The 24,357-nt window shown below is 38.3% G+C and overlaps 3 protein-coding genes across 4 annotated transcripts; 2 read left to right on the top strand and 1 right to left on the bottom strand.

Moving 5' to 3' along the window:
• The first annotated feature begins 732 nt into the window (after window positions 1-732).
• On the top strand, window positions 733-1,424 carry LOC120771622 (biogenesis of lysosome-related organelles complex 1 subunit 1). Its single transcript, XM_040099713.1, has 4 exons — window positions 733-860; window positions 920-992; window positions 1,053-1,185; window positions 1,243-1,424. Exons 1-4 carry the CDS (start codon window positions 800-802, stop codon window positions 1,363-1,365), a joined length of 390 nt encoding a protein of 129 aa, XP_039955647.1. The 5' UTR covers window positions 733-799; the 3' UTR covers window positions 1,366-1,424.
• Window positions 1,425-1,649: 225 nt separating this feature from the next.
• Window positions 1,650-4,773, bottom strand: LOC120771621 (transformer-2 sex-determining protein). Of its 2 annotated transcripts, none has more exons than XM_040099711.1 (8): window positions 4,627-4,773; window positions 4,235-4,314; window positions 4,049-4,186; window positions 3,131-3,209; window positions 2,938-3,066; window positions 2,503-2,678; window positions 2,285-2,430; window positions 1,650-2,223 (listed from the first exon to the last, which is right to left on the bottom strand). In XM_040099711.1, the coding sequence occupies exons 1-8, from the start codon at window positions 4,627-4,629 to the stop codon at window positions 2,207-2,209; spliced, it is 768 nt and encodes a 255-aa protein (XP_039955645.1). In that variant the 5' UTR covers window positions 4,630-4,773; the 3' UTR covers window positions 1,650-2,206. The 2 variants fall into 2 exon arrangements, with proteins under 2 accessions (XP_039955645.1, XP_039955646.1); XM_040099712.1 differs by having other exon boundaries at window positions 4,049-4,174; window positions 4,627-4,772.
• Window positions 4,774-5,168: 395 nt separating this feature from the next.
• On the top strand, window positions 5,169-23,911 carry LOC120772904 (mucin-17). Its single transcript, XM_040101792.1, has 16 exons — window positions 5,169-5,502; window positions 5,597-5,749; window positions 5,808-5,897; window positions 5,958-6,062; window positions 6,127-6,329; window positions 6,393-6,675; window positions 6,803-6,961; window positions 7,029-7,520; window positions 7,578-12,599; window positions 12,674-12,850; window positions 12,921-12,974; window positions 13,239-14,800; window positions 14,863-14,980; window positions 15,061-15,366; window positions 20,518-22,295; window positions 23,060-23,911. Exons 1-16 carry the CDS (start codon window positions 5,454-5,456, stop codon window positions 23,396-23,398), a joined length of 10,890 nt encoding a protein of 3,629 aa, XP_039957726.1. The 5' UTR covers window positions 5,169-5,453; the 3' UTR covers window positions 23,399-23,911.
• The last annotated feature ends 446 nt before the right edge of the window (window positions 23,912-24,357 follow it).

Below are 24,357 nucleotides of genomic sequence, written 5' to 3'. Positions count from 1 at the left end.
TTTATATAATTTATATTAATAATTTAAATAATATATTCTTTATTATAATATACATATATGTACATATTTTATTTACTTGCTTATTTTTAATCGTTTATTATTGTATTATATTATTTAATTTAATCGATTGCATTTCACTCAATTTAGTTTTTATTTCAGTAGTATTATATTCTTAATCTTACTATTTTTTAATTGTTGTTGTTATTCAACAACTTCTACCATTGATGATAAGTATTTATTGCAATGTTTAAAAACATACCAGAATTATTATATATGTAAATATAATTAATATAAAAAGTATTAATTGTGTATGTTTGTATGAGTGTATGCATATTACATTTTTATGAATTTAAGATAAACAATAATTACTTGTTAGTGGATTTTTTAATTATAAAGTATTTTATTCACTAAAATTTTTTAGTCATATGTTGTATTTGTTAGAACATCTTATTAAAACGATCTTATTAATCTAAAAAACATGAAATGAAAAATATATACATATTCATGAAAATGACTTCCAAGTTTTTTATTAAAGAAATCTCACAAAAAGGGGAAAAAAACCAAATTGAAATGAGTGAAAGCAACTTACTTACTATTAAGTAACAATTGCTAAAAAAATATCTAGAAATCCTAATAAGTGAGAACTTCACACAGCATTTCCTACTTAAAAAAATAGAATGGCATCACAGTTTTTTCATTTCAAATACTATTGTGAATGCACATTTCCACTTTGCAAGCAGACAAACAGTAATAACAAATCATCTGTTGTAGTAAACAAACTGTTGTGAAAATTTCCAAAATGTTAACTTCTATGGTTAAAGAATATCAAGTTAAACAAGCCAAGCGAAAACAAGAGCAAGGTATGCAATAAGAAACAAAACTAAAGATCCGTTGTAATAATAAACTAATTTATGTTCAGAAATACGACGCAAAGACGTTATTGAATCATCAAATGAGTTAACACAGGCCATTGTAGACCACTTAAATGTTGGGTGAGTATGTGCTTACATATTATAAGAACGCAAAATTAATTTTAATGTTACTTTTGGTAGTGTGGCACAAGCATATTTGAATCAAAAACGTTTGGATGCCGAGGCAAAACAGTTGCACGTCGGCGCTACCAACTTTGCCAAACAGACGCAGCAGTGGCTGCAATTGATTGATAATTTCAGTAGTGCATTGAAGGTACATCCGTTTCTTGAAGGTTTAATGGCAATGATTTTTTTATTTTTGTTATTCCAGGAGCTGGGTGATGTTGAGAATTGGGCACGTAGCATAGAAAGTGATATGCAAGTCATACAAAATACACTGGAGATAGCGTATAAGACCTCCAGACAAGCACAACAACATAATGCTAGCAAATAACTGTGACTATTATTTACAGTTATACATTCTAAAATATTTCCAATTACGATTTCAAATTTTTCCCTGTAGATTATACATACAGAAATCAAAATTCATTTGCCATTGATTTTTTTCGTTTATTCCATTTGTATTAGTAAATATTAAAACTAATTAAAATTACAAGTAAACCAAAGTCTCGCTTTTTTATAATATATAAAAAATAACAGCGAAACGTCTCCACTTCAGTTATTTGATGTCTAGTGGACATACATACATTTAAATTGTTAAATATGCAAATTCTTTAATGCAGAGGTGGCTACATCACATTTAAATGGTGCTTGTTTTTTTTTTTTTTTGTTTTAGTTATGAAATTGCAATACACTACTATCTACTGCTAAACATAGAGTTATAAAAATGTTTGGTAGTCAACAAATAAAATGTGTTATAAGTGAGCAAATAATAAATGGTGTTATTAAATAAATAGCAATTGTAATTGCATTGAAACTAGCATAAATAATAAGAACTAAGAGTAAATGCCAAACTTGGGCGAAATAATTCAATATTGTGCTGCTGGCTGAATAGGACGTTAATTCGATTGTTACAATTAAAAAACACATTCCATTCATTATTTATAATAAATAATTTGCTGCCAAATGCTGAATATAATGAGAACGTTAACAAAAGACGGACGTAAGCAACCAATAACTCATGATATTTCCTTATAATTCAGCAGCTGTTTAAAATCTGTATTTTTTGTCCAAATTTTGCACACTATGTCCATTTGAAAACATAGGTAGCAGAGCGTTTTGCGACACCTCTACTACAGTTTATGTTTTTTGTGTATATATTACTGATAACAGTTTTAATAGCGTGCACGCCCTGTAAACGAAAAACAAACAACTTCATTCTAGATTACATAACATTTCGAGTTAATACATACGCGGCGAGTAGGAACGACTCCGGCTGCGTTCATAACGACGCCTTCGATCACTGCGGTAGTTATTGTTGCGACTGTGATAAGGTGAGCCCGAGCGACGACGGGGACGATAGTCATCTCGATAGCGATCATTATGCTCACGTTCACGCCTTGGCAAACGAAGGTAAGGAAAAATTAATAATCTTTACTTATATACATTAAACTATTATTTGTTTACATACCGAGTTTGTCGGCCCATATAGACACCAGGTGTGGGGGTGTGCGGTCTTTGCGTTGTTGAGTAATCAACTCTTATGCGCCGATCATCAATTTCCATGCCAGAGCAAGCGTCCTTGGCCGCCTTTGCATCCGCTATGTCCTCATAATAAATAAAACAAAATCCACGCGATCTACCAGTCTGCGGAAAATAAAAAAAAATATTATATTAGAAAACAACATTTACAAGATAATTTTAATGTTATTATCGTAAATGTATGGGAGAGCCTTTAGTAAGTACACGCAAGTGTCTTTGGCGTGCTACTCATTATCTCCAATTTAGAAAGTAATTGGTTTAGCCATTTTTTATGTCATTTAACAAAAAGTTTTATTTGAAAATGTATCCATAATTTATAAGTGGCAACTCCATGTCTCATTACTTGTATAATCAATATGCTCACCTGTGCATCAATTACAACTTGTATTCGTTCAATGGGTCCAAATCTGGAAAATATATCACGTATTTTTTGTTGCGTTGTATACACACTTAAACCAAATACACCTATACACCGATTTTGCACTGGCTTTTCCTGTCAAATTTAAACCAGAAATATTACAAATGCACAACTTTTAAGGCCAGACAATAGGACTCACCCTATTACCACGACGCTTTTCGTATGTGCTACGGGAACGTGAACGGGAAATACGACGACCATGACGGGGAGAGAGTGACCTTTTAACATGCGAAAAAGGAAAAAATTCAAATATTGAATATTGGATATACCACACCAAGTGTAAATATATATTTTCAAAATTGATCGTTAGGTTGTTATGTGTGCCCGTTAAAATTCATTTTATTAATGCATTTCACACTTGAGTTTCATTGAGAGGATTGTATTGTGATGAAATTTGCAAAACTTGCGCTGTTGCGTTAGACTTGATACTATTGTGTACTTTTTATTTTTTGCGTTCCGCCATTTGTCTCGATCATTTAATTCACAGAAGAAACATTTGGGGTTTTGTTTAAGAATTGTTGCCGTTCAAGTATATTCTGTGTAAATGTTTGAAATTGAATCTTACATTGAAATTATGCCTTTCATTATTTGAGTTCATATAAGTTTTTGCTACAATTTCACTATTCTGAAACGGGAAAAACAACCACTACGTTATTGAAAACTATCGTTGTAAATACAGTGCTTAAAAATATTTCGTGATTTCGACAAATCATTTTAAACTCAAGTTACAAAACTCACACCATGTCGAAAGGCTTTAGTTATTTACAGCCGTGAAAGCTGTTATGTATCTATTTTTAGAAAATATATATATAAATATAGTTACTCGAGCAACTCAAATGTCACAAATATTTAAAGCAAAAAGCACACGTTTCATGATTTTTAAACGATTATGAACGCCTTGCAAGAAAATGTATCCACTTTGTAAAACTAAAACTTTGCAGAAATAAAAAAAAATTCTGGTTGTCATGACGACTGATAAGACATGAAAAATAAATTTAAATATATAGATGCATAAATTAGCCACTAATGTAAATTATGCATGTATGTAGATACTTACGTTGAAGAGCTTTGACTGGCTTCTGAGTAACGTCCACCTCGTCCTGATGGCAGTGGTGGTGGAGAAGGCGGTTGTCGTGAGGCTGATCTACTGCGAGAACTGTACACCTTTTCTTTTGAATGTCGTCTATTTAAGAAACTTAAAATTACTATTTTAGTAAGTTTGAATTTAGCAATTGATACATACCGACGCCCATTGCCGCGTCGAACTGGCGACTTGGTGTAACTGCGACGTGGGGAAATACTACGGCTACGTGAACGAGGGCTCTAGAATTAAAAAAATTAATTCAATACTGTTTATTAGCATTTTACAAATGCCTTAAACATAAACCCCATAAAATGAGGTTATGTTAATGTTTGATTACATTTGATATTAAATTACTCAACTTGATACAATCTTTCACTATATTAAAATATCTGATTATTTTCAATGTTTCCACGAGTTTCTTAATCAGCCACTTTAATTTTATTACATACATATGTATATGCCGGTTAAAAATGTAAAGTATGCTTGAGCAATCTTCCTCAAGCGTCGTATCGTCGCTTTAAATAAGTAATATTCTATATCTCTAAACTCACCATTATAACTACTCTACGGGGTTTATTTTTATTTTCTAAATAACTGCTTGCAGTATAGTATAACTATTATTCTATCACGATTTTTTACAATTAGCTTGTGAATAAAATAAAAATGCCCGCTTGCTCTGAATATGAGCTGACAAATCACAATAAACTTTTTGTACTCGCAATAGTCACAATGCCAATATGGCTAAAGTTGCCAACTCTCCAAATATTTATAGCTATAGCATTTGTAGTGACAAATAAATGGACATTATTGCAATTACTTAACAATGTCTAAAACATTTTCGAACTGTTACTTTGTTTAATTAAAAGCTGCATTATATAAATATATTAGCTTTACCCAAAAAACATAATAAGTCCATATAAACTTAAAGCAAATACATAAAGATTTTAATTCGCAAATATATTTGCATTTCCAAAATTTGTCATTTCTACACCTATTAATGCCCACATTGAATTGCCTGTCAACCATTGCGGGCATGAATGACATCCACAAAAACAATATACAACCAAGTTTGTGGATGTACGCGCGCGGTACCGCTTGTTCTTTTTGTGAGTTTCGCAGATTTATAAAAAGATTATTTTCAGTGCAAATATCTACATTAATGTGACAATTTAAAGTGTTTAAAGTATTGCAAATTTTTACTGAATATTGAACAAAAAGAGTACAGTGAAGAAGAACTAAATATTATATATACATAAGAACACGTTAACGGCGAGTTTTTATAAGATTTCCTTTAGCGTAATATAAATGCAGGCAGCAATGGCGTAAGGGTGAATGCAAAAAAAGAATAAACATTTTGCTGACAAATATATATTTAAAAATGGACGAAATTGAATACCTGGAAGAGTACGAAGATTTAATTCTACCAAGTAAGTATAAATTGCTCTAAACTCATGATAATTGTTTTTTACAATGCCTATAATTTATACTTTTCTACTAATAATTCGATATTCATGTCTTAAGCAATGAGTACTCAAACTGCAACTACTAAAGGTCGTAACAGGACTAATCTTGTTACTATGCCAGATGATGAGGACTCTTCTTCTATAGATCAAGATATTTTCGACAGTTTATTCGATGATAACTCGGACGACGAGTCCGTAATGCATAAAAAAGGTAAGTTTGTGGTGCGTCAACTTGTGCTGTGTGTTTTATTCAAAATATTTTTCATAAGGGCCTGCAAAACTGAGCCAGCGTAGTGAACACAGTTCACGATATTCTCGCGTTTCCATGGACTCGCTCGATATGCTTGTAAAAGAATTAGGTATAAAAATGTAAAATAGTTTTGCAAGTTTAAATACATATAAGCTTATATATAATTTAGGTGAGCCATTCAATCCAAATGCAGATGGTTCGAAATCAACTAATAAACCCCAACCTAAACAAAGCAATGTTAAGGTTACTCAACCCAACAAAACAGTACAAAAATGTGAGGTTCAGATTTAAATCATATTATTTTGTTGGGAATTTAATTTGGATTATATATTTTATAGCTACAACCACAACTACAATGGCAAAAGGTACCAACTCACCAACGCCTGTATCTAGTGTTAGCATGAAAACAAACAAAACAGAAGCAGCTAAAACAACTGTGGAACGCAATAACAAAACTAAATCCGTGGCTACGGTAAGACCAACGGTGCAACAGAATCTGGGCCAAGCATCAGCATCAACAAAGTTAATAAATTCAAATGATGTAAGTTATAGTATGGGTGTTTCATTTGACAAATCAAATTTATTTGATTTATTTATTTTGCAGAACGTGTTGCCAACAACACGCATATTACAAAGCAATAGAAGTGGTGGTATACAAAATGCGAAAATAACTAGTGATTCAGGTAAGGTAGCCTCGCCCACTCCGTCAACATCGCGTAAACAAATTTCAGCTGCTACTTCAACAACCGGCAGTAACAGTAATTCGCTTAACAGTAGCAAGCATAACACGCCAATGACAGGGTCTAAGCGAATTGTTGAACGTTCGCAGACAACCATTATAAAACCTGAGAAACCACAGATTAAAGATCCCGCAGAAGATCCTTTAAGTAAGCATAGTAGTATACATATATTTGTTACTAAATGTTTGTATATATAAAAAATAGTTGTATATTTTTTAAACAAATTTTTAAACATGTATTTTTAATATGCAATTATATTACGTCAATTTGTTAGGTTTGGAAAATATTGAAAATGAATCGGAAAGCGATACTGATTCGTTTATATACTCCGATGTATCTGCTGATACATTCGTTACGTTGAGTGATGTGGACTATGATGAACGGCATATTATTGAATTGTCCAACGACTCCAACTATGAACGTGCTAATCTAGGTAAGTATATAATTCATAACTTATTGAGTAAGATAAGGTGGAAGTAAAAATGAAAAAAAACCTACAGACAAAATACGTGGGTCAACGCCTTCCCCCACAGTTTCTGATGATTATAAAAGTGATAAGGAGGATACACCGACAAAAATGACGTCGAAATTTGAGGAAAATTCTAAGGAGGGCTCTGTATTGGAAAAAAATGCAAATGTTACGTCGAAATTTCGAGTACGACAGTATGTTGACGCCGAGGTAACAACAAGTCGTCAACGAAAACAAGAAACGCCTAATATTTCGAATGATAAATTGTCGAATGCGGAAATAAATTCAACATCAAAGGATACGCTATTGGAGCGTATAGATACTGTGCTATCCGTAGCAAATGATAAAGCAGAGGGGCTTAAATTTAATACGAAACATATTGATAAAGTCGAACCTGAAGATGAAGTTGTAATTGATAGTAAAGATGAGGCCAAAGATAAAACGGATAATATGCCAGAAAGTGCAATTGCTTGTGATAGTCACGTGGATGGCATGCCAATTGTGAAGCCAGGAGTAATTCAAGGTGATCATCTTAAAACACTGAAATTAGAATTACTAACCAATGCATTATCTTCCGCAGAGCCATCCACAACTGAAACAATGGAAATCGATATGGGAGAAATTGTGGAGGAAGACGTTGAAAAAGAAAAAAGTAATTTGGAGAATAAAATTAAGGAAAATACTATTGAAGAATGTAAAGAAATGCCAGATTATGATAGAAGTACTAATGACGCAATAAGTGTTACAGCAAATGAAAAAGCTGATGATGTTGTAATGCAGAACTTGCCAACTTCTGAAAATATTGATGAATCTGTGCACCAACTAGAAGTCATAAGTGAGCAGGTTGTCGAAACAATGGAGAACGTTGAGACAAACGAAAACTTAAATACAAAACAAAGTGACACAGAGTGCACTGCAAATGTGTGCAACGAAAGAGAAGTGAGCGAAAGAAATGCTAATAAACTGCAAGAAGCGGCAGTTGCAGTAGAAAGTGCAACTAATAAAACTCCAAATATTTGTAATGAAGGTGAAGTGAGAAATGTAGTGGCAAATGTAGCTCCTAAAAAGCTGGCAGATGAAAGCAAGAGCGAGAGTGCGATAAAAACAGATGGCAAAAATGTTAAAAGCCAAGGTGACGAAAACGAAATAGAAAAGGATGATACCAAAGCGCTTGCCGAAAAAGACATCGATGAAGAAAATTTCGAGTTGAACACGGGAGAGGAAACAAATGCAGAGTTGCAATTGGAGAAGCACGAAGAACAAAATGAAATAATAGCTGCATATGCTACGAAACAAACTGAGGAGACTGAAAAAAGCAAACAGGGTGAAATTAAAAATGAAAGCTCGTCAGAAAATTCAAAACCACAAAAGGAGAATGAGGAAGATTGTCCGACCAGGTTGAAAAATGCCAAAGCAGCGCAAGAAACTGTTAAGAAAATGCGTGGAACGGATAAACAACGCGTGAGCCTAAGGCGTTCACAGACACCTGTGAGTGCCAAATTTACGGAAAGTAAATCACAGATTCTTACCAAGAAATCAACCGAGAAAGAATCAAAGTCTACCAATGACACGAAGGGAACTGCATCAAAAGCTAGTGATGAAGCAAATGTAGAAAAAGTTGTGGATGATGTGTATATAACGGACGCAAAAAAAAATGCAACGCTTGTATCTAAAGATGGGAAATCGAATGAAGATATCGACAGTGTCAATATGAAAGAAGTGGGAAAAACGTCACAATCCAGCAGGAACAAAAGTAATACACAAAAAACGGATAACAAAATTGATGATAACAGCAAGAGTATGAGTAAATCCAATATAGAGACGGATAAGACAAGTTCTGAAATTCAATACAGGAAGCCTAGATACGAAAAAAAGGAAGAGGTTTTACGAGCAGTTTCGAATAGTGAACGCAGCGAACGATCTCAAACGCCTCGTGGTAGAAAAATTGAAAAAACTCCAAGCGAAGTAGCGGAACCACAATCTGTAGGTGGAAAGCAAGAAGTAGGTGAGAGTGAACATAGCAGCACAGTAAAAGATGTAGATGAAAAGAAACTCATAAAAGAAGCTACAGCAGAGACACAACCTAAACCCGAAGATATGATGTGCTTAGAAAAGTGCAAAACGCCTGAATTGACACCAAGACACGATAAAAGAGTGCGTGGACTAGTGGTCTCCTTGAAGAAGACCGATTTATCAAAAGTTCTTAATGAAAAACTTTTACGGAAAATAAACACCCAAGCAAAAGGTGAAAGGCCAACTGATTTAAAGGAGAGTGAGACAGCAGCCGACGTAAACATAGAAAAAGCCAAAATAGACTCGAAAGAGCAAGAAATGCCGACGGTTACAACAAAAAGTAGATCGAAGGAGCCTATGCCTTCAGATGTAAAGAAAAAAGATTCTTCCGTTGAAAAATCAGCAGAAGAAAGAAACAAAGATTTAAAAGTAGAAAATACTACAGAGAAAGCGAAAGAAGATATTAAATACGATAATCTTAAAGATAAAGCTGATATATCTAGGAGAGATGAAAAATCGGGCGATAACTCAAAGAGGTATTCTAAATATGAAACACCTAGAAGTAAAAGCAGGCGAGATCGAAGTACTGATAAATCTGTAGAAAAAGTAAGTGAGCATTCGAAATCCATGAAAGTTGAGGATAAAGCAGAACATTCATCGAAAGAAATCTGTAATAAAGCAAATAAGGATTCAAGATTAGAAAAATTTGCAGATGATACAAAAAGATATTCAAAGGGTGAAAAAATTCCAGAAAGGTCAAAGAGAGAATCGAAATATGAGAGGTTTACGGAGAGAGCAAAGAAGGAATCAAAGGAAGAAAATCCTGCAGAAAAATTAAAGACTGATTCTAAAGATTCTACAGATAGAACAAAGAAAACTTCGAAAGAGGGAAAGTCGATGAGTGATCGCAAATATGAAACAGAAATGAAGGAATCAAAAGAGAAACCTGAGTATAAAATGAGGGGAGACTTAAAAGAAGAAAGATCAAAGAGTTCTTCCAAAAGGTCTACAGAGAGAGCTAAGGAGGGTTTAAACGAAGGAAAATCTGCTGAAAAAACAAAGACTGATTCAAGAGAGTCTATGGAGATACCAAAGAAGGCTCCAAAAGAAGAGAAATTTTATGAAAAATCTAAAAGAGACTCAACAGAAACGTTTGATGACAAATGTAAAAGAGACTCGACAGACGAAAAAAGTGTCGAAAAAATTAAGGGTGAATCAAAAGACTCTACACATAGGACAAACAAAGGTTCAAATGAGGCAAAATCGACGCGCCTTTCAAGATATGATAAATCTATAGAACGCTCAAAGAAGGATTCAAAGGACGAAAAATCTGAGATAAATGTAAATAAAGTATCAAATCAGAAAAGACCATCTGCAGAAGCTAAGATTGAATCAAAACATGAAAAGACCGCTGATAGATCCAGGAAAGATTCAAAGGAGGAAAAAGTAAGAGGTTATTCTATAGAGCGCTCAAAGAAGGACGAAAAATCTGAGATATATGCAACTAAAGTTTCAAATGAGAAAAAAACATCAGAAGAAGCTAAGAATGAATCAAATCATGAAATGTTCGCCGATAGATCCAGGAGAGTTTCAAAGGAGGAAAAAGCAAGGGGTGTTTCGAAAGAGGAAAAAACTTCAACGTCAACAAGAGTTGATTATAAAGAGACAAAAAATTCGGAGCAATCAAAGAGTGATTCAAAAAAATCTACAGACAAAGAAGAGAAAGACTCAAAAAGTAAGGAATCTGAAACAAAGGCAACAATTATTTCGAAGGAAGATAAACTTACAGATAAAACAATTGAAGATTTAGAAGAAACCCAAGAGGTAAAAGCAAAGTCAGAAGATGACAAAATTACCGATTATCGGCAGTTAAAATGGAAAACTGAGAAATATACACGGAAAACGAAATCTACTAAAGATACTAAGAAAGTGTCAGAGAGTGAACTGAACGTTGAAAAGGAATCTAAAATTGGGACTTGGGAAGCAAAGGAATCTAACGCACCAACTGTAATGGAAACCGAAACAGGCGATAAGAAAACTGTAGGGCAGAATTCGGCACTCTCTGAAGAGTTGAACATGGAATCAAATGCAGACTCTACCGAAACTGAAACTACTCAAAATTGCGAAGAAGAAAGCGAAAGCAAGTTAATAGCATCCACTATTGAGAGTCGAAGAGAAGATATAGAAGTGATAGAAGAAAAGGGAGGTGCGAACGATAATGAAAATACTAGTCAAGTAGAGCAGAACGATAATAAAGGTCACACAATGAGTGCAAACGTCGATAAAACCCAAAACGAGCGCTGCGAATCTCAAAAAACCAACGAAAGCAAGCATGAATATCAAGTTAATAAAGAAACAACGGAACCTACTCTTAGTACAAAGAAAGCTGAAAAGGAAACAGCTATTAGCGGAAGCACTGAGAAAGCTGAAGAAATAATGGCTGCTATTGAAAACACTGATAAATCTAAGAAATATGGAGTTGTTCCAAATAGCGCTAGCGAAAAATATGTTTCGAGAAGAGGAAAATTCTATAAAACACGAGAGAAAAAAGCGGAGATTAAAAACGAAGAAGAGTCTGCTGAAAAAGAGGGACCGGAAGCTATAGCTGAGACCAAAAAGGAAGAAGAGTCTGCCGAAAAGGGACCGGAAGCTAAAACAGTTGCAGAAAATTCAGAAGGTACACTTGAAAAGAAAGTTGAAAAAGAAAAGGAACATAAATGTTCACAAAAGCAAGAAGAGAACAAAACGGAAATTGTAGAAAGCAATGATGTAGGTAAAGTGGAAACTACAACTGTTGCCGAAAGCGTCCAAAAGGTCTTGCAAGCAACAAAAGTTGACGAAAATGCCACGAAAAAACGAGCTAAATCCCGAAGAGTTGCTGAAAACACGCAGAAACAAGAGATTACGAATGTGGAAGTTGAAGTAGAGGAAGAAATAACACAAAATGAACGAAAGAAAACTGACACTACAATAGAGAATAAAAATGTAGCTGAATCCACAGATGGGAAAGCAGCAACAAAAGTTGTGGGTAGTACCGATAAATTAGGAAATCCAAATGATACGCAAACGGTCGACGAAATTGCAAACGAGAATTTAAATAAAGAAGTCGTAGTAGAAGATGCACCGGTGAATGCCGACGAAATTGAACACGACCAAGCTAAAGCTGGAACATTAAAAGAAACCGTAAACACCACGTTAGATGTGAATGCAAAAACTCAAACAGCAGATGAAAATGCAAAAAAGAATGTCGATGCTGAATCTGTTAACACGACTGTAAAAAATGATTCAAGTCAAACTCATGGAGACGAGGGCGACACAGAAAATACAGATCAATCAAGTAAGCAAGAGTTTTCTACGCAACAAACACCAACAACGAAGGAGAAAGGTGCTGTGGAAAGTGAGAAGGAACCAGCAACTGGAAGTGGCGGCAGCAGAACCACGAAACATAATCGTATACGCAATAATGCAGATATAAAAATAATTTCTCAATCGCCACAACTGCAGTCGGCTGACGAGGACGAACATGAGGGCGCGACACGTCGTTCAATGCGCACGCGCGCTGCCGATCATTCGCCTAGCATTAAAAACGGTTAATAATAATAATCATACTAATGTAGAAAATAATTTTTTAACGAATTTTTCTGTCTATTTTTTTCCTTATAGAAACTCACAAAAAAGGCGCTAAAGCTGCAAATCAAACGCCAATTTCGGCAAACGCTACACAAAAACTGCAAAAAGAGCAACCGAATAGCAGTCGAAATGTTACAGCGACGCCAACAACGAATTTGACACGCAAGCGCATGCGTGATCTCACGCCAAACACATTAGACGAAAATAACGGTAAGTAATATAAAAGCTATTTGATGTTGTATAACTTTTTCACTATTTTTTGTCTTCGATTTTTCATTAGAACAAGAAAAGTCGCTGAGCAAAAAATTAAAATGGGAGTCGGTACGAAAATCGTGTAAGTACTCAATTTAATCTATAAATTGTTATTTGTTATTTTTTTTTGTATTTTATTTATTTAATTATTTTGTTTTTTATTTAATTTTATTTAAAAGTATTTTATTTATTATTAATATTAAATTTTATGTTTTTATTTTATTATTTATTAAAATTTTTATAAATTTTTTTTGTTTTTTTTTAATTTTTTATTAATTTTTTGTTTATTTTTTATAAATTATTTTTTGTTTTATGACTCTATATTAATTCTTAATACACACAACAGCACGCATACACCACGATGACGTCGACACCAGCGAAGGTGAACCTGATGCCGCTGCGCTTGCCCAACGAGGCATTAAATCCTTTAGCGCAAAGGAAAGTCCAGCAAACATGAGCGCACAAGAGAAGCAAGGCAAATCAACGAAAATTAGCAAGAGTACACACGAGAGTGCAACCAATGTGGCAACAAAGTATAGCACTGCCTCCGAAGTTAAGCAATCGTTAACTGGCGATAATTTAAAAACTTCTAAAACGCGCGAAAAATCAATCAACACCAGTCATAGCGCTAATAAAACTCACACACCAGAGGTGAAACGTAAGCAGGAACATGAAAAGTTACCAACCACAACAACATCGACCGAGCCGGGTAAGAAACGTAGAGCTGAGCTGGAAAATGCACAACAGTCAACCAAGAAGTTAGCACGTGCAAATGATGAGTCCACACAACAACAAAAGAACACAACGTCTAAAAGCACAGTTAAACAAGCAGCCTCCACCTCGACTGGCACGCCAACGGCTGTAACACGTATCGATACAAAAGCTGATCATGCGCACGGATCAATGGCAACAGAAGACACTGATCCATTGCAATTGCCGGTGAAACGCTTTAAACGATTGCAAGCCATCGATGGTTATGATACATTAAATATAAGCGAGGAGCGCAAAGAAATTAAAGCAGAAGAGTTGGACAACAAAAATGTAACATCAAAACGTAAATCATTGCGGGCTGCAGGGCCAACTGATAGCACCAAAACGGCTGAAACAGCACATAAGTCAACACCAAAACAACAAATTCAACAACAACAGCAACAAAAAAATCAACAGCTGCTGCAACAACAGAAGCAGCATCCGCCTCAGCAACAAAATAAACAACAACAGCAGCAACAAAGAGCTGTGCCAGCGAAGCAAGTAGAAGCCACAACTACTGTGTTGCTTAAGGACAGGAAGATTGTTGTACCCAACCGGACCGGCGAAGATGCAATGAGTACCGATAAAGTCAGTTCAAGCAAATCACCCACAAAATCACCTGGTTCTAAGGTAATCACTTTCAAAGAGTGGTTAGAGCAACAGAAGAAAAGTACCTCTGAAGACGGTGGTGAAGAAATGCTCTTTGAGCCCGATGAAAGTGCCATACGTATGGATAATATTGCGACCGCCACAACGACGGAGCCGAACCGCGGCAATCTAAGCGCCAGCGAAGTAAGCACTGTTGCCGAGCAGAAACCAAATGAGACAGCAGTGGTGCAAACCGCAGTCGCTGAGGTGAACGCGAATAAAAGTTCATCGAAGAAAATGAATGTACGTGATGCCAATAAAAGAAAGAGGCAGACAGAGGCGGAGTCAAACGCAACGAAGGAAGCTGTTGCAAATGAATTGCCCAAACATACGCCACCCGCTGCAAAGCATGGCCGCATTGAAAAAGTGTTCACACCAGCAGCTGCACAGTTTAAACGGCCATCATTGCCGCAAAGAGTGTCACGTCTGACACCATCGCGTTTCAACAACCGTCCATCAACACAGGTCGATGGTCGCGCAGGCGTACACGGCACACAACAACATCCAAGAGTAAGCTATGCGTGTAGTATACTCAAATTTATGATTTTATTAAAAAAAAACATATTTTACAGAAATTAACGGTACAGCAGCTCGACACTAAAGTGAAATTGCGTAAATTGCGTGTTCGCATTAATCGTTCCACCGTTGCAGCATATTTCAAAAATTTTAATTTAAAGGTTAAAGAGCAAGGTAAGGCTTTCTCATTACTTTACCATTATTTGTGCAAAATTAAATAATTTCATATTTATTTTTTCTATAATTTTATCTAGTTGTTGAGAATCCGGCTATCTTATCTTCGCATTCAGTGACTGACATTAGAGTATCAGAAAGCGAAGCCAAACCTACAGAGCCTTCGCAAAAACGTAGCCCCCAAAAGGATCCACTTGCTCCAGCTAAGAAACGCATAGTCAGCCAGCCTACAACAGCAACAACCCCGTTACAGTTGCCTACACTAACGGCGCGCCCAAACGTTATTTCTGCGGCAGAGGGTAACGATGCGTTGAAATCTTCACCGGCAGCTATGCCAGCATTAACGAAAGTGCCGCCCGGCGTGGACCAAACATCTCCAACAAAATGTAAGTGAATTAAGAAACAACAAGAAAAAAGCGTTAAATTCGGTTGCAACAAATCTAGAACATTCTTCGCAGATAAAAAAGTTTCTATACAAGAAATCGAGTTGGTTCGGTCGGTTTGTATGCCAGTATGGTCCGAGCTGAACACATTCTTCGGATAATATTTCATTATCTTGGATAATAATCTGTGCTAAATTTCATGACAATATCTTGTGAAATAATAATGTTTTCCATACAATGAGTTGATTCCGATGTGTAGCAGTTGTATGGCTATATGCTATAGTGTTCCGATAACCACAGTTTTGATAAATGAGCAGTTTCTAGGTGAGAAAAGAACACGTTCCAAATTTCGATACCTCAAAAACTGCTAGTCCCTCAGTTTTGGGTATATACAGCGAGACATACATATGTAGTTAAATCGAATCAGCTCATCACGCTTATCATAATATTAATGTTTTCAGTTTCTGAATCACCGAGTAGAGGTTTGAGACTCAAGCTGATAATTGGGTAACTTAAAGAGCTCGAGTTGTTGTTGTTTTAACGGATTATCAGTCCTCGTTAGGATGGTAAGGGTTATCTGTGTTGTTATCGACGTCATCTAACGGGAGGCCCAGGAAACGACGGGGTTGGACCAAAGGGAAAAGGGTGTTAGATGAGTGGGTTTGGTAGGGCATGCAAAGAGGTGGTCAGTGTCATGCGGAGACTCGTTGCATGCAGGACATACATTGGGTATGTCTGGGTCAATTCTGGATAGGTAGGAGTTTAACCTGCTACAATATCCAGAACGAAGCTGCGCTAAGATCACTCGCGTTTCTCGCGGCAACTCGAGCTCTTCGTCTGCGATGGGTGGTGGTTTGACTCCAAGAACCCCATTCACGGGAACGGAGTCGGTGAAGGTGTTAATGGATCCACTGTGAATGGCGGTCAGTACCTCCCGAAAGTCAGTTGCGTCCGAAGTCCGGTCGGCGTACTGTACGACGTCGTCGACGTAGTCAAGGAAGGACCTTTTGATGCTCCTAGGAGGCGGTTCCGCTCAAAGCAGATGGCTGCAAGGATGATTTCTACGAAAACATCCCAGCAGGAACTGCTTGGAGAGGAGTTCATTATGCTCCTTAACCGGGAGCATAAGCGTCTCTCTGTGTAGGTGTTCGATAGGAGACATCAAAAGGCATCCCGTCGTGGTCCGGAGTGTAGTATTCTGGCAGGTCTGGAGTTTCCTCATCTGCGTACCACTGCATCCAGGCGACCATATAGGTGTTGCGTAGTTGAAGACTGGCCGGCCGATTGCCTTGTATGTTGCCAACAACGTTTCTTTGTCTTTTTCCCATGTGCTGCCGGCTAGCGACTTGAGGATTTTGTTGCGGCTCTGTACTTTGGCAATAATCGTGATCGTATGGGGAGTGAAGGAGCATAGACTATCGAAAGTTACACCTAAAATCTTAGGATTATTTACAGTCGGAATTTTCACGTCATCGACTTCAATATTAAGCTCAAGTCTATACTCCTTCGTCCAGTTCGTAAAAATGGTCGCTGTGGATTTGCCGGGGGAAAGTGTGAGGTTCCGTGCAGTGAGGAAATGAGAAAGGTCGGAGAGGTAGTTGTTTACCTTCGAACACATGCCATCAATTCCATTGCCCGACGTCAATATCGTACAATCATCTGCGTACGAAGTTATGGAAACCCCCTCTGGTGGCTGCTGGAGTTTCGAGATGTAAAAATTAAACAGTAGCGGGGAGAGGACACCACCCTGCGGAACCCCCTGTTTACTTCTTCTCAGTTTGGATGTTTCACCTCGAAATAGAACGCATGATTGACGACCGTTCAGGTAGTTCATGGTCCACCTCTTTAACCCTGGAGGAAGCGTGGTTTTTTCAATGTCCTGCAATAGCGTTGTGTGGTTGACTATGTCAAAAGCTTTTGACAAGTCCAACGCTACGAGGATCATTCTCTCGCAGGGTGGCTTCTGGTTGAGGCCATGAACTATCTGAGCGTTTATGACGCTAAGTGCTGTGGTGGTGCTGTGCACTTTTCGGAATCCATGCTGGTGGCTGGCTAGGCTCAGGTGGTGAGTGAAGGTCGGGAGTAGCAAGGCCTCAAGTGTCTTCACTACTGGGGAGAGGAGAGTTATCGGTCGATAAGATTCCCATTCGTTGGCGGGTTTCCCAGGTTTCAGTAGTGGGACCACTCTTCCGACTTTTCACACATCGGGTATTTGGAGAATGGTCAGCGACAGATTGAGGACCTTGGTGAGGTAGCCTACTCCCGTCGAGCCTAGATGCTTTAGCATTAGCATGTTGATTCCATCAGGGCCAATGGATTTGGAAGATTTTGCTTTGTTGATGACACTCTGAACCTCCTCATCGCTGAAAGTAAGTGGCGCGCAGTCGTTTGGCATTTTGCGCAGCCGTCGGTTAATACATCTCTTGGCTTTGTCTACCGAAGGGTGCAGTGTAAACTGCCGGCTAAAGTAGCTCGTGCACTTCTTCGGATCCGAAGAGGCATGGCCATTGAATTGAACCTCAACTCGGTCGTCGTGTCTCTTCGGGTTAGACAAAGCTTTGACACTAGCCCAAAGCTTACTCACACCGGTAGAGAAGTTGCAGGACTTCAGGTGCTCTATCCATTTCGTCCGCTTATGTTGATTTACCATACGCCGAATCTCCAAATTGAGATCCCTTATTCGGGGATCCCCGGGATCGGCATGGCGTAAGGTGTCGGGCTCATTAGCTAAAACGGCTGCTTCGACTGGGAAGTCGGGGCGGATTTCTGCTATTCTTCCAGCCGGGATGAAGCGAGCGGTAGCTGCTGCGAGCACCTTGCGGAATCGACGTTCGCCAACGCATACGTCCGTAGGAATGGGTAGAGCGTTAAAGGTGCTCTCAGTAAACTCTGTGAAGCCGGCCCAGTTAGCTTTATTAAAGTTAATGAAGGTACGGTTGTCCACAGAATCGAAATCGGGAGGTTTCTCGATCGAGATAATCAAGGGTAGGTGGTCTGATGCGAGAGTTAGCATAGGTCGCCAGGTTATGCTATTTATCAGACCACCGCTAGCAATGGTAATATCGGGCGAGCTATTACAGGTGCCCATTACTCTGGTGGGGGCTTCGTCATTCATTGTGCAGAATATCGAATCGTCAATCTGTTCCGCCAGCTCCATCCCCTGTTAAAGAGCTCGAGTCGTTTTGTACTGTAATTTCCGTCAATGCAAATTGCTCGTACAAAGATATGCGTTAGTAGCAACAATATCAAAGTAACAGTACATTTTACCACTCCTATTTCTTCTTTCATTAGCTTAACCTAAATATATAGATAGATAGTATTATGAGGTAATGCACCGCGACCTAGGGTCTATGCCCTCTCCTATATCACATGTCTTCCCAGAGTCCCAGCAGCCTGAATAGTTAGTTCCAGGAGTTTGCTGGGCGCTACTGAGGTGATGTGATCCCTGCTGATATAAATGGAATCCATGGCCTTAAGCCTTTTTTCCACAGATTGCTGTGCAATCCAGGATTAGGTGTGCTAGTGTTTCCTGTTCCAGGTCGCAGAACCGGCAGTTAGCACAGGAGACTATGCCCATGTTGGACAAGCGTTTCTTGAGCCTGCAGTGCCCTGTGTAGATCGCGACGAGGAGACGGAATTTGTGGGAGGTGAATAAGTTCCTTGAACCTGGAGAGATTGTACCCTCCTAGGAGCATCTTGGCGTGGCGCATACTTGATGCCTGTTGCAAATGCCGTTCTCTCTCCACTCTCTCCTCCGTGCGGAGTAGCTCCTTAAAAGTGTGGGATCCTACCGCTATGTATGGTTCTGGTCCCATCACCTTGGACGCTGCCGCGGCGCGGGCCAGTTCGTCGGCCTTCTCGTTTCCTTCTATTCCCTTGTGCCCTGGCACCCAAATTAGCTGCACCCGGTTGCACAAGGATAGGCGGTTTAGCCTTTCTATGCATTCCTCGACTATCATTAAGAATACCTATACGCTGGTTGCGATAGTTGCGGCTGAGGTTGACTTCAGCGCACTGACATATGGCAAAAACTTCAGCCTGGAAGATACTTGGAAAGCATCCCATTGGTATGGACAGTTTAGTAGTAGTTTAGTGCCCCAATACCCTCCGGTGTTTTTGAGCCATCGGTGTACCACTGAATGGTACTGTCTTCCAGCAGTCTTTCCAGCGTGGAATCGCTCCACTCCGTCTTGCTGCCTAGAGTAACTTTGAAATTCTTTTTGAGGTTTATTTTCTTCGTGGTGCCGTCCTTTGGGAGGAGGACTAGCGGTGTGCTTTCCGCTAGTACGTCCATCTGTCTGGAGGACATTATCTTCCCTCTTCCGCAGCCTTCTGCTGACATTAGCAGCATGGTGTGGTTTGCTGCTTGTTTTATCACCTGATGCAGCGGTGTGAGCTCCAGTATGACTTCCAGTGCCACCGTGGGGCATGTGCGCATTGCCCCCGAAGCACAGACACAGGCAAGTCGTTGCAGCTTCGACAGTCTCCGGATCACCGAAGACTGAGCTGCTTTTGTGGCCCAAGCAACACCCCATAGATGACAATAGGCCTTACTATCATGGTATATAGCCATCTGATGATACTTGGCTTGCATCCCCATGATCTGCCGACCAGGCGTCTGCATACCATAAGTGCTCTAGTTGCTTTGGACAGTGTTAAGTCCAAATGCCTACTCCACCGTAATGATGAGTCTAAAGTGAGGCCAAGGAATTTGACCTCCTTCGACATTTCCACCTGTGTGCCTCTTATTGTTAGGGACCTCAGGCCCGGAAGAGATCTCCGCTTAGTGAATGGGATCACGGTAGTTTTTGCTGGGTTAATATTTAGCCCTACCGTGTTGCACCATCCTTTCGCCAGGTTTAAGCCCCTTTGGACAATGTCACAGAGATTGCTCTCAAATCTGCCTGTCGCCATTATGACAATGTCGTCCGTGTACCCTTGACAGCGGATTCCATTGCTGGTGAGCAACTCGAGGAGTTCATCCACTACCAAATTCCATAGCAGAGGGGATAGTACTGCACCCTGTGGGCAGCCCCTTGTGTTGCCAATACGAATATATGATAAACAAATCAAGTTTGGCAATTCGATTACTAAATTAAATAAACTGAAATACCTATAAAACTCAACTATGTTTTTGTATATTCCCTAATCTAGCTCAAGAAAACACAGATGCTTCCCAAACTGAAGCAGCAGATCAGCAATTTGGCAGCACAGAAGAGCTATCTCTGTTAACTCCAATGAAATGTGTCACAGTACCACATTCGACGCACAACAGTTCACGTTCACAGCAGCAACAACAACAACAGCAACAAATTACTTCAACAGCCGCAGAAGTTATGCGTGAGAAACGCTCAAGCACGACAAGCAGTTCTGACGCCAGCGTCATACAACGATCGCAATCGACTGGCAAGCAAACCAACAGCAGCAGCAGCTCCACAATCACCGCCGCTAGTACTGCAAGTATAGCTAACGATACACAGTTACCATTCACACCGGTAGTGCCTAAAGAAGAGGTAGTGGATGGCCACACAACGCCCGCACAACAAGCAGCTGCTGGTATTACGTCGGGCACAAGCTCAGACAACGCGGCCACCACGAATTCCTTGGCTTCGCGTACACTGGCTATAGCAGCCGCCACCAATTCGGCACTCAATCAAACGCCTACAAATGATCCAAGTGGTTATTATGGACTGACGCCGACACAGTTGGATTCAAATGGTACGCGTCTGTATTCCTTCTTGCATCCAGCTAAGTATAATCGTAATCACGGCTGCGTATTGCTCGACTACTGCTGTCCAAATCTAGACGGCCCAATGCCTGCTATTGATCCGACACGTATACACGCGCAAGTGCAGGCCGGCGTACGCGAACTGCCCGCTTACATAGTGATGTCAACGAAACTTATAACACGCGCCGATTTGGAGGCCAACAAGAATGTTATACCGGCCTCCATCCGGCAAAAGGTGGAAAAAATCACTGCTGATGCTACGAACACGTCTGTGCCGACGATTGCAAGTTGTGCACCGAATACAGCTGTAGCAAACGTAACACCGGTGGCACCACCTGTGCCCGTCAGCAATCCCACAACATCAACAACTGCACTAACGCCTACCATAACGGCATTGCAAAAACATTTGCCCTCAACCACGGTTATTACACCGAAATTGATGCCATCGACATCTACACCCACGATGGCCACACCAGCAAATGCAACATCTCAATTACCGACTGTATCGGATTATCAGCGTTCTTTGTTGCGCACCAGCATACGTCAGTTCGATGCACGTCTCAAAAAATACTATTATCGCATTGCAATGCTTTCGTTTTCCGAACGACAGACGATTATTGACAGCATGATCAACTCAACAACGCTGACACCCAAAGATGTCGACTGTGCTGTGCGTTTGATTGACGAGTATGCTGCACAAATCGGTATAGCGACAACTACCAGTACGACCAATGTAACTTCGCCAGCAATACAATCAGTATCAAAAGCTATAACAACACAAACTACCAACACTGTGGTGCGCACCACAACAATACAGCAACAGTCACAGAAATCGAATTTGCAAAGTTCTAAAACTCAAGTTGCCGTCCTAGATAAGGACAATAGTTTATTGGGTTATCAGCTAGCAGCTTCACCAATGCCGATGAACAAATCATCAATATCTACAAGGTCCAGTATAATGTCGACGTCGATAACAGGCAGCATGAACACATCGTTGCCAACTGTTTCGACTACGTCGAGCATTGTGTTACCCACACTGAAGGCTACACAGGCCTCACCAAGAATTTTTTACACCAAACCTCCAATGCAGACGTCTACACCAATTGCAACAACTACTAGTAACGTTAACACACCGCTTAACGATGGTAAAACCACATCGCTGAGAAGTACACCACGAATGGGGCGAGAGTTGACAATACGTCAGGTGAGAAAGTGAAATTTATCTAAACTTTTTTCCCACCCCGTATATATTTTTTTTTAATAAAAATTGATATTTCCACCTAAATGTAGGCTCCTTTTCGTTTTTTTTAAATATATTAATAGTATTTTCTGTTGGTTGCACCCGAACTTAGCCCTTCCTTACTTGTCTTTATATATATATACATATATATATGTTAATAAGCTTTTTTTATTATCATATACATATATATTAAATGAAATATTATACCAATTTTTTTTGGGTTTGTAGATAAAATGGTTCGATAAACTTGGATCAAAAGTTGCAAAATAACTAGGCAAACTTTTTTTCTCATTCTCATTATAAAGTATATTTTTAATGCATTTATAAATTTCAGTACATATTTCATTTGAAGATCGACTTCAAATTTTCGGAGAATATTTTCGAATTCATTTGCATTCGACACATGTGCAAAAACAAAAATCAGAAGTGAATATAACCCCTTAACTGCATAACTAACTATGAGCGAATTAATATACTTACCGTTAATATACTTCTGAAAAATACAACCTTTTGTCAAAATTCAAGAGCCGTTAAATAACAACTTAAAAATCGCTACACGTTTTAAAATCAGTTTCACGTCAAAATTAAATTCTAAAATGATATAAGAGGACTGATCAAACAATACCAATTTTAAAATCATAGTTTATTCACCCAAGAGTAGTAGAATGTATTATAAAACCATCAAACAAAACTTTTACTTAAAAATTTTCCATTTATAAAAAATACAGATTCCACAAAAACTCAATTCAGTCCCGGTGTCAGCCTCAACAGCAACAGGAACTCTACCAACGCGCCGTTTGCCAACATTGACACGTAATCCACATCTGTCAGCAGGCAGCTCGGCTGAAAAGAGCATATCCGAAACGATTACAACGCGTTCGGCTGTCACCATTTCAACTGCACCAAAGCGCATGACACGCGCCACCGCAGCTGCCAAAGTGGTTGTGATAACACAGAATACTGATGGCAATAGTGCGCCGCAAGATGAATGTATTCTGCCGGACGGGCATGAAAATACTGAAATTAAACGTGAGAAGGTCGATGATGATTTTGTTGGTGGTAATTAAATATAATACAATATATACATATATTTATCATTTTTTATAATAAAAATATAAAAAATATGATATAAAAGTAGTAATAACAATGGAAAAACAACAACTATTTATAAGATCAATACACTATGACAACTACTTATCCAATAGAATGTTGGAATGTTGTACGGGGAGTAGCGTAAAATTGTTTTGCTAGATTAAGTTTTACTATAATGACTTCAGTCCTTTATAAGTTTCTCTCAATTGCATAAATGTTTACGATTTTTTTCAAAATGGTGTTTAACATTTTTTCTCATTATTCTTCATTTAATTTGCAAAGAAATACATATGTACTAAATATGTAAACATTATTTCATATTTTAATGTATGCAGCATTTTAGTAATAGCGGCTAAATTTCTCCCAATAAGGACTAAATCAAGCACCCATGTTCATCGAATTCTCCTACAACTATACTATACTGCAATGTATGACGTAACATTTTATTTACCAATAAATATATTTGTATGCATAGTAATTTACTGAAATTACTATTTTTCTATTCTTGTCACAGCTATGTAAGTCAAGAAGTGTAAAAATATGCTATAAGAGTTATTAAATTTGAAAAGTATGAAACACAGCTATTCTATTATAATAAACGCATACGTACATATAAAATATTATTTTATGTGTAACCAAATTTAATAAAAAAAAAATGTATTTTTTTACTGCCACCGCATTTGCCAATATGTACGACTATGAGCAAGTATGATGCTTTCATACTGCAACTCATACTTACAGTATGAGCAACTTCATTGGGAGAAAGGACGAGTGAAAATTTTCAGTTCGGATATCTTAGAAACTTAAATATGAATTTTATACAACAAGCAACTTTAAGACTCTTATGCGCAACAACAGCATTTTTAAAACTGACGCCTGCACAGTTGCTGCCGAAGACTGTATGCCAGACGGTAATATTTTTCCCTATGTTGAG

Source organism: Bactrocera tryoni, chromosome 3, assembly GCF_016617805.1.
Source record: "Bactrocera tryoni isolate S06 chromosome 3, CSIRO_BtryS06_freeze2, whole genome shotgun sequence".
Taxonomy (NCBI): Eukaryota; Metazoa; Arthropoda; class Insecta; order Diptera; family Tephritidae; genus Bactrocera; species Bactrocera tryoni.
This window is presented reverse-complemented; position numbering and strand designations above follow the sequence as displayed.